A 10,542-nucleotide genomic window follows, 5' to 3' on the forward strand; every position below is an offset into this window, starting at 1 on the left:
CTTTTAGAATATTTGAAATTAAGTTGAATAAAAAAGATTTCTGAGATGAAAAAAATAGACACAAAAAGTCTCACAAAAAAAAAATCCAGAAAATGAAATCTTTTTCAAATTAAATTTACAATCTAATTTCAATCCAATTGTTTATTCAATTTCACCTTCAAAAATAGTGATTTTTGCAATAAATAATTTTGAAAAGAATCCCTACATTTTCAGTGAAAATAAATCAACATAAAAACATACCTAGTTGTCACCACCAGAGGACGTGCTGAACCGTGTAGGGACCAATATCTTCAGGAGGGAGGCAGCCTGCCATGCTTGTGAATTGACAAAATAAATAATTATAACAAATCTCTGAAAAATATATATAGATTTTATACTGTTGAAGGCACACAGAATGTGCACACTACGGGAAAGTTTAAACTCTTGTCCTATGATTGTTTTTAAAATGAATTTGCACAAAATTTTTTATTAGTTGATGCACAATTATTTTTGATGCTGTTTCAATAACATTATGTAATTTCCTCGCCCAACAACTGATTTTACAAATCCTTTCACATAATACTTGTATAGTTTGAATTTGCAGTTTCTACAGTTTCAATGTACTGGATGAGACAGATCTAAAATTAGCAATTCATTATACAAAAGGCTAAATCTATTCTGTCTTGTAAGTCAAACACATCTTATGTGTCAAAGACATGTTCTTACAGTCACTCCCCACTGCCAATTTGGGGTCAACTGGTTATTTTCACAACACAACAGTAAATGAAAACAATGTAAACAGTGGTTTTCCCTCAGGCCTCGTGATCCCAGGTTTGTCCCTGTCTGCCATCCTGTTACTCTCAGCTGACCGGGTGAAGCCTCAGCTGGTTATGTGGGAAACCTGCACATGTGCGTCCCGGTCGGCCTCTGTTCAGATCAGCCGGTCTGTGCTCATGCTGGAGAGCAGCTCACACACCTCCTGGCTCGATGATGGATGCTGCAAACATAATCTCTAACGATGCACTCAGATTCACAGTATTTGTCCTGTGAACTTCTTAAAGTTATTCTAGAACACTGAAATCTATTGTATCTGCAATTCTCTCTGAAACAGTGACCAAGTGCCTTTGTTTATGCAGGCCTGAAGCCTGTGTCCTCCCTCCTGCATATCTTGTGGAAACAAACACAAAATAAAAGCTTGGATGACAAGTTGATTCAAATCTGCAAAACACCTCTGCACAGTCATCTCTGCTGTGGACACTTTTAATGTACAATCCAAAGTGCAAATATTAATTTGAATCTTTTCTACAGACTACTGAATAAAGCACTGATCTATATAATATTTCTCCAAACATTTGATCAAGCGTTTTTGTAACATTCTCATTTTGTTGTTGTTTTTGTCTTTCTGTGGACCAAAACACTGTGTTTGTCACACTCAGCACAGCGTGTCTGCGGACGGCTTCATTTCCTGGACAGCGCGGGGGAATATTTGGGAGAAGAAGAGGGAAGGGATGGAGGAGGCAGAGTGTCTGCGTGTTGAGGGGATGGTTACAGTACGACGCATGATGGCGTGTCACCGAAGCACGAGCACAGTTCACTGCTCAGGCACAAAGCTCTAAGTGACTGCCGCCCCCTCCTCCTGATGCTAATAAGCAGATCTGGGTCACCTCACCCTCTCAAACACACACACACACACACACACACACACACACAGTTACATGCCCACTGGTAAGACACAGAAACACACACACACATACGGCCACAAACTCAAACAAATACAGCCCCCATCTCCTTTCTACACACGCACGCACGCACACACACACACACACACACACTGGTGTCCATTCCTCCCAGCAGGGCAGACGTGACTTTGTGCCGCCGTCCATGCGCGGCTCCTGCAGCTCTCTGCTTGTTGTGCTTGCCATCCAGGCAGTGGTGATGAGGCGCATAGAAACTAATAGGCTCCAAGCACTCTGGGAGCGCCACGCGTGACGACGAGCAGCCTCCATTTTGTGGAAGAATGAACAGACTGCTAGTTCCCACTGACGGAGAGGAGAGGGGTTAGATGGAGTCAGCTATGCCAAATGTCTATTGATAATTCAATGGCTTAATGCAGTCTTCCAATAGTATTAATTACAGCTTTCAATGACATAAATAGGGTTTAAATTATGTTAATGTGTGACCCTACATTCACTTCTCCATCATATGATCTGATTTTTTTCGTCCTACTCTGAGGGGTGGAATATTTGTCAGAGTCACGAGTGCAGATGATTATGACTCATTTATTTCTGCTGTGTTGTAATGATCGCACAGACAGTTCTCTCTCAAGATCAGCTTTCTGTAATCAGAGAACATTTAAGACATAACTCTCGCCCCACTGTGTCCTTCAATAGTTTGAAAATGCATTTATAGTGTCTCAATATAATTTTCATTCAAATTCAGCATGATTGTGTTAACACGTCATCGGAGCACATGAACACAGACGTCATCAAAGCTTCAGTGAAGACTTGATTTGAGATCCTGACAAATGTCACAGAAAGAAGGATTGGGGTTATTCGATGAGGGTAAGTCACCGGGGAACTGTAACACCCCCTGCAGTGATGGAGACATAACTGTGCTCGTGTGAGTGTGAAGGATTGAAGGAGGGAAGAGCAGAGCTCAGTTTATGCAACAACTCTGACTCTGAGCACTTCTGATATTTCAGAGCCACACTGTGGACGAAAGCCCCTGCAACCTCCACGACTCTCCTCTGCACCCTGTCACGCCTACACACACACACACACACACACACACACACACACGCACACACACACACATTTTGAGGCATTGCATTGTAAAGTCAGTCTCTTGGTCTTTTTCCCTCTCGTTACAAACTGAAAAGCACACACACACACACACACACACACACACACACACACACACACACACACACACACACACACACACACACACAGGGCCTGTCACTACCGCTCGCTTCAGTCTCTGGCCCTGTAAGCCCAGCAGATCTTTTTGGGCCACAGAGTGATTAATGTGTTTGTGCACCTGTCACTATTCATGCATTCATGTGTGTGTATGTGTGTGTTTGCTTGTGAACATCACGAGATATTGTGTAAAGAATAAAGTTCTAAAATTTCAATATTATGTATTCATGAACCTCATTATTTAGTGTATCTGGTGTGTGTGGCTGATTTTAATAATCCCTCTTCTTTCATTTCATGGGCTTCATATTCTCTATTATGCCAGTGATTTATTAGAGTTTCTGAATCCACCCTTCAAATATTATTGGCCAATCAAAGCATGACAGAGATTCATTGGATTTGTCTATATATCAACGAAAACCTTTTAGGACTGTTGTTGTATTAAAGAATAAAAAAAAGACAGTCTCGCGTCCCACCAGCGTCTCAGTCCATCCTGTCTGATAATTTAACAATAAAACAGTCTCTTTAAGGCCCTCCCCCCTGGAAACCAACTCACTTAACTGGCAGCTCTCTGCAGGTTTACAGTAGGTTTTAGTGTAATTTTGCACCAGCTTCATGGGAGCATGTCAGTATTTCAGATTTATTGAAGTGGCATTGTGTGACCCAAGACAAACCCAGCATGAGCTCCACAGGATCTGAAAGCTGCACATAATTCAGACATAGTTGATATATTCTGTCTCCAAATTTATGATGTCTACATTTCTTATGTGCACTTATATATTTGAAAAACTGAAATGCAAACATGGAAGTCAGTGAAAAGCCTGACTCTTGTCATTTTTTTTTAAAATCAGGATGCTTTCAGCATTTTACAAATAATTAGGATTACCTTTTCAGATTGTTAACATGTTATTAAAAAAAAAGAAAAGCCTTAAAAATGCTCATGCTGAGTTACTGTGGTCCAAAACTGAGGATTTCTGTTAAGTGCTTTTTCTATTTTTTGTTTCTATCCAGGCTGAGAAATCTTTGAATATGAACTAGAGAGGACAAGTGTTGAAGGGAATCTCTTTTTCTTCAAATCTCAACACACACACACACACACACACACACACACACACACGCACACACACACTGTTCAATTACGGTGGCCATGGCAACTATCAGAGATTATTGCTCCCAGTCAGCACTGCACGGCTGTTAGACGACGCTATAAGCCTCTCCGTATTCCAGGCCTACACACACACACACACACACACACACACACACACACACACACACACACACACACACACACACACACACACACACACACACACACACACACACACACACACACGGAGGCTGAATTAATCCTCCTCTTTGTAGCCTCAGAAACTAAACTGGTCGCCCCAGCAACCAATCTTAAAAGAAAAAAAAACAGACTCTCCAAAAAATCCATTCGGTGAGAAAAAGAATTGTAGGAGCCTGAAACCTTTTTCCACAAAAAAAAATTACTTCAGATTTGCAAAAATTACATCTCTGCAGGATATCCAGCGCATTGCATTCACGTTTCAAGACGTGATTTCATTTTTGCGCATTTTTCAGAAGGCATGCGTGCATTTTTGCACGCGCGCTTGCGCGTGTGTGTGACATTTGCAGTGGATCCTTCCGCCCGCGCGTTCGCCCGGGGTTTGCGCATGTGATGGGGGAGGGAGGGAGAGATGCCTGAAGGACTCTCCCCGGTTCCTCACCGTCCTCCACAGCACGCAGCCTCAGACAGGGATGACACACACACTCAGACACACACACACACACACACACTGCAACACACACTGAGCGGGCCTGCACACAAACAGCAGCTGGCGAAGCAGCCCAAGCCAAGCATGAAAATATGTGGAACTTTCTCTGTCCTCTGGCTGCTTTCTAAATTTAGCCCTCTCCACCATGTTGTGTGTTTTTTTATTGCAATTTTGCTTGTAAATATTATGATGTTAATTAACTCCGTGCGGTGGATTGATTCTTCCCTGAGTTTTAAAAAGATGCCTATTTATTGTGTCAGTGCGCAAAAAAAAAAAAGGTTTGCGCCAGATGAGAAAGCGGTGCCTTCTTTTTGCAGCTCCGCTGCCACAGTGGGTTTCAATTTTGCACGCAGACTGCAGGAATTTGATGACAGTTTTGCTCAGCCGTGTCACAGCAGATTACGGCAGCAGGGACGAGGTGCCGCGTATTCCCAGGGATTAGAGCCTAGGTGGAGAAGAAGCAGCTCCCCACCGGGACGCTCTCCTCTGCGCATTTTTAAACGCAGCCAACAAAAAGAAAAGAAAAGCACTTGATTATATTTGCAATAAATTCGCATTTAACTCATCTGTGTGAGAATGAATAAAGGAAAGGCGGCAGGCCCGTGTTTCCCCGGTTGCCGGAGCTGTCCGCGGTGCTGCAGCAGGCCAGCTGCACGAGCTCATCATATCAGCAACGAGTTGCATTCCTCCGCAGCCTGATGCTCAACTGGAATCAGGCTGTTAAATGAGCAGGAAACCTCCAGTCTGTGTGCACGCATGGAAACGCAAACGAGCAGACGCTGTTATAACCACCGATTTCAACCATGTAAGAATAAATTTGCGCATTTCACTCTGTTAAAATCTGATGATACGCAATAAAAAAAAATTAACGTTGTCTGAAAGCATTTAATATTCCAACTAAAATTGTGATTGCTGTGTAAACACAAAAATATATTTATCACCTGTAAAAATAACTATTAAAAAGGGCTTGTGTAGCTTTTTACTTAAAGTGAATGTATGCATTATTTTTACAATTGCGCATGCAGTCTGTATGTGCAATTTTTTTTAAATAATATCCAGGGTTTTAAAATTGCAGCAATTTGTGTGTTTATTTTCTATAATAATAAGAGTAAAATCCTAGATTTCATTGTCCCTGTTTCTGAGGTGCTGCAGGTGCAAGTCGGTGAAAGAAAACATTTGTTTTAGTAAATGAAGTCACAATTCAGTGCAGATTTCTTTTTGAATAAATATTTTGAATCAAAATGTGCAAGAAGGATGCGGATTATTGATCTACTGACAAACTGCAGCGTGAAAGCAGGTGAAATCTTCCCTCTTTCCATTCATTCATCCATTCATTCATTCATTCATGCATGATGCCAGGGCCAATTCTCAAATAACGGAGCTTTCAAATGGTCTGACCGCTTCACCCCCTCCATCATTCTCTCTCTCTCTCTTTCTCTCTCTCTCTCTCTCTCTCTCTCTCTCTCTCTCTCTCTCTCTCTCTCTCTCTCTCTCAGGGTGGTGCTTGCACAGATTCCAGTGCTGCCATCATCAACAGGACTCCTAACTGGGAAGATTGCACTGAGGGGAGAAAAAAAAAAAAAAACTAAAATCCTCTATTCTAACACGGTGAGGACATATCTTCGTGCTTGCGTCCTCTTTGGATTTTTCTTTTTCCTTTTTCTTCTCTGATGCCGGTTGTCTTTTGTGGGACTGTACTATGGATGAGCAAGCCAAGAGAAGCGGCTGAGGATTTCGAACGGTCCGGGTGAAGCGCTCAGGCAGCCAGCACGACGTCGAAACGGGCAGCAGGCATGATTTCCCTGTAGCAGGTGAAGAGGAAACCACCCTGCATGCGTCTGAGTCTCCGCTCCTCACGCCGCCAGCTCTTTTTCCACTGAAGAACGCATTTCTGCCGGATAACCATGGCTCACCTCATCAGACACAAGCTCACCAACAAACTGACCAACGCGGCCCACACGGTGTCCAACAAATCCCAGGCCAAGGTCAGCGGGGTGTTCGCCCGGCTGGGCTTCCAGGCCGCCACGGACGAGGAGGGTCTGGGCTTCGCCGAGTGCGACGACTTGGATTATGACTACAGGCAAGGGATGCAGATGGATGTCCTTCAAGGGGACGAGGAAGGGGGCCACATGGAGGGAGAGGGGGACCTGGAGGGGGACAGCCACTACCAGAGGGACGGCACCGGCCCGAGGCCTTCCTCCCTGAAGACCGGGGGCTCGCTGGATGAGGAGAAACCAAAAATCACGTCGTGGGAAGCGGGCTGGAACGTCACCAACGCCATCCAGGTGAGCAGGCCACATTTCTCCCGCATGCAGAAATTTGCAGCTCGCGCTGCACGCATCCGGCCTGCAACAGCACAAAAAGTCACCTTGAAGATTTTTCCTTTTTCTTTTTTTTACATTTTTTCCCCCGCATGGAATATTTTAGTGTGCGCTCCCGAATTGCGCACGGCTCCAACAAATTAGATGAAATCACGCTTATTTAATATTGTCGAAAAAAATGTGCAGAGCGTGTAAATGTGCAGAAAATGTTATGATAATTTAAAGCAGGTTTCAGTCCGGGGTTTAATTCGTGCTTTAGAGTTAATCCACTGCGGTGAGTGGGTTTTGGAAATTATTTATTCAAATCTTTTTATCAGTGGCGCTGCAGGCAGGGCCTGCACGACTCCGATAGCCCTCAGGCTGAATGACACACTTGCTTATCAGCTTCTCCATCAGATTAAAGTAAAAAAAAAAAAAAAGAAAACATGCTCCGAATTTCTATTTTATAATTTTTTTCAGGTTGATTTGATTTGATTTGATCATTCAGGCGCGCTGTTTTTAAAAGGCCCGGTGAACGGCAGAATAAACGCAGACAGAATGAATCGGTGGCGATATTCCGTTTTTTTTTTTTTTCCTCCGCGTCGCTGTTTTATTTTATGTTTAGAAATAGGAATTGTTGGTTTTCTTATGTAAGACGCGAGCACTGAGCGCTCGTCAGCGCGCTCGCTCGGCCTGTCACTGCGATGTGGGCCTCGTCCATTACCACTCAACTGTGCGCTCTGTCCGCAGGGCATGTTCGTCCTCGGCCTGCCGTACGCCATCCTCCACGGCGGATACCTCGGCCTCTTCCTCATTATCTTCGCGGCCGTGGTGTGCTGCTACACCGGGAAAATCCTCATCGCGTGTCTCTACGAGGAGAACGAGGACGGCATCAAGGTCCGCGTGAGGGACTCCTACGTGGACATCGCCAACGCGTGCTGCGCGCCGCGCTTCCCGACGATAGGCGGCCACGTGGTGAACGTGGCCCAGATCATCGAGCTGATCATGACCTGCATCCTGTACGTGGTGGTCAGCGGCAACCTGATGTACAACAGCTTCCCGGGCTTCCCCGTCTCCCAGAAGGCCTGGTCCGTGGTGGCCACGGTGGCGCTCCTGCCGTGCGCCTTCCTCAAGAACCTGAAGGCCGTGTCCAAGTTCAGCTTGCTCTGCACGCTGGCGCACTTCGTCATCAACGTCCTCGTGATCGCCTACTGCCTCTCCAGGGCGCGCGAGTGGGCCTGGGAGAAGGTCAAGTTTTATATCGACGTGAAGAAGTTCCCCATCTCCATCGGCATCATCGTGTTCAGCTACACCTCGCAGATCTTCCTGCCCTCCCTGGAGGGCAACATGCAGAAGCCCAGCGAGTTCCACTGCATGATGGAGTGGACGCACATCGCCGCCTGCGTCCTCAAGGGCCTCTTCGCCCTGGTGGCCTACTTGACGTGGGCGGACGCCACCAAGGAGGTCATCACGGATAACCTGCCCTCCACCATCCGGGCCGTGGTCAACCTCTTCCTCGTGGCCAAGGCGCTCCTGTCCTACCCGCTGCCGTTCTTCGCCGCGGTGGAGGTCCTGGAGAAGTCACTGTTCCAGGACGGTGGCAGGGCCATCTTTCCTGACTGCTACGGCCCCACCGGCCAGCTGAAATCCTGGGGACTCGGCCTCCGTATTGCCCTGGTGGTATTTACCCTGCTCATGGCCGTGTTCGTCCCCCACTTCGCCCTACTGATGGGTCTGACTGGGAGTCTGACCGGCGCCGGCCTGTGCTTCCTGCTGCCCAGCCTCTTCCACCTAAAGCTCCAGTGGAGGAATCTCATGTGGCACCACGTCTTCTTTGACGTCGCCATTTTTGTCATTGGGGGCATATGCGCCATATCTGGCTTCATTCACTCGATCGAAGGCCTCATAGAGGCGTTCAGGTACAATATCCAGGACTGAGAGCTTCAGAGACGACCTTCATCGAACGGTGATTGATTTCCACAGATCAGCCGCGCTTCAGCAGGTCGTCAGACCTCATCAGTACAACACCACTTGACAGGAGAGCTCACGAGGAGGATCGTTTATGTGAAATGTACATCTTTTTATTTTGCCTTCGTGATAATGTGCAATAATAAACTCTACAGTATTAGTGTAAAGTAGTCTACTCATTCCAGAAAACGTGTTTGATTAACGGGACAGTGGCGTTCGCCCTCCGCATGAGGAGGAGGGCGGTGGAACATGCCGGCACTGAAAGGCCTGTCCACGCGCAAAGATCAAATGCCCGCCTTGGGTTTAACTGTGAGTGTGTACGTGTTTATATCTGGGGAATGAAATATGTGCAAAACAATGGAGTGAATATGTTACTGTTGGTTTTTTGAGCTGCTAGATATCATTAATCCCACATCAGAGAAAATATAAGAGCGAGGCAGCCATCAGATCAGGTGGCGCTCTGCGGATCATGAATACTTCTGTGTAGTGCTTTGAACAGATTTCTTTTCTATGGGTTTTGTGTTGTTCTTTGTTTTATTTTTTTCTATTATTATGCCTATAGTAGTCCTTGATGGCTCGTTTGTTTTCTTGGTGTTTCAAGTGTCATTCTGGATGAAGTGAATTCAAGTGCAAGCAAGTGGGTCCTAACTGTGTTATAAGAAAAAAAAACATGTCTGTCTGATAATATTCTGTTCCTATTGAACGTGTTAATTGTGATTTAATGGAACCAAACATGGTGTGTGAGACAAAGAGTATTTGTTGACTTAAGAGATAAATAAATCTAATATTTTATGGCTGGTGATTAATGTTTCCTTGTTCGATTAAATGCAGAGGGGGAATTAGTTTCTCCTGGTTTTGCGCTCGTGTGAACTTCCGCTTTAACAAGGCCAGAAATCCTAGATGTAGTGGATAACACTGTCATCTCACAATTACATTTTACCCAGTTCGAGTCTTACAAGGCCTGTCTGTGAAGAGATTGCATGTTCTTTCTGTGCATTTGGGTTTTCCTCCAGATTTCCTTGTATGGTCTTTAAAGATGTATTTAACATTATGAGGGAGCTGCAGAATTCCTGCCAAGAAAGCAACACAGAAGAGGGGTGGACGGACATTTGGGGGCATAACAAACAAAGATAAATTGTCAGGAGGGGTTATTTCCCAAGCCTTGAAGGCAGGAATCCACCTGTCCCCCTCCCTCTCTGGTTTCCATCTGTGCCACTTTGAAAGGGAGGATGAAGTTTCATCTTTTGACAACTCAGGGACAGGTTATAGTAAAACATCACACTTTTCACGGTTGCCCAGTACAGAATATTTTAACCGTTAAATATGAAAGTTTTTTTTAAATAACTGAAACAGTAACAGCTGTAAAGTAGAGATAATTTTCACTTCCTTAACAACTCAGTCAACTATGACTTGCGCTTTCTCTTAAAAAGAGGATGTTATTAAAATGATTTCTTAGTCTTTGGACCAGCTTCAGCTTACTTCAGATGTACTTGACCTTAGTTATTGAACTTTCCAAACGTTCTCACAGTATTTTGTTTCAGCACTACAGCTGTTCCTTGACAGAGAGCAGGATTTAAATGTTTGAGTTGGATTCTAAAGTCTCTC

General features: G+C 44.9%; 1 protein-coding gene across 1 annotated transcript; it reads left to right on the plus strand.

The window, feature by feature from the left end:
- The first annotated feature begins 6,327 nt into the window (after positions 1 to 6,327).
- On the plus strand, positions 6,328 to 9,731 carry LOC115407918 (vesicular inhibitory amino acid transporter-like). Its single transcript, XM_030118492.1, has 2 exons — positions 6,328 to 6,954; positions 7,720 to 9,731. Exons 1-2 carry the CDS (start codon positions 6,574 to 6,576, stop codon positions 8,905 to 8,907), a joined length of 1,569 nt encoding a protein of 522 aa, XP_029974352.1. The 5' UTR covers positions 6,328 to 6,573; the 3' UTR covers positions 8,908 to 9,731.
- The last annotated feature ends 811 nt before the right edge of the window (positions 9,732 to 10,542 follow it).

Source organism: Salarias fasciatus, chromosome 20, assembly GCF_902148845.1.
Source record: "Salarias fasciatus chromosome 20, fSalaFa1.1, whole genome shotgun sequence".
Taxonomy (NCBI): Eukaryota; Metazoa; Chordata; class Actinopteri; order Blenniiformes; family Blenniidae; genus Salarias; species Salarias fasciatus.

What these genes read in the sequence shown, in the direction of transcription:
- LOC115407918 (XM_030118492.1), top strand. Translation starts at nt 6,574, where the DNA reads ATGGCTCACCTCATCAGACACAAGCTCACCAACAAACTGACCAACGCG. An exon ending in ACGTCACCAACGCCATCCAG is followed by an intron (nt 6,955 to 7,719) that starts GTGAGCAGGCCA and finishes CTCTGTCCGCAG; the next exon opens with GGCATGTTCGTCCTCGGCCT.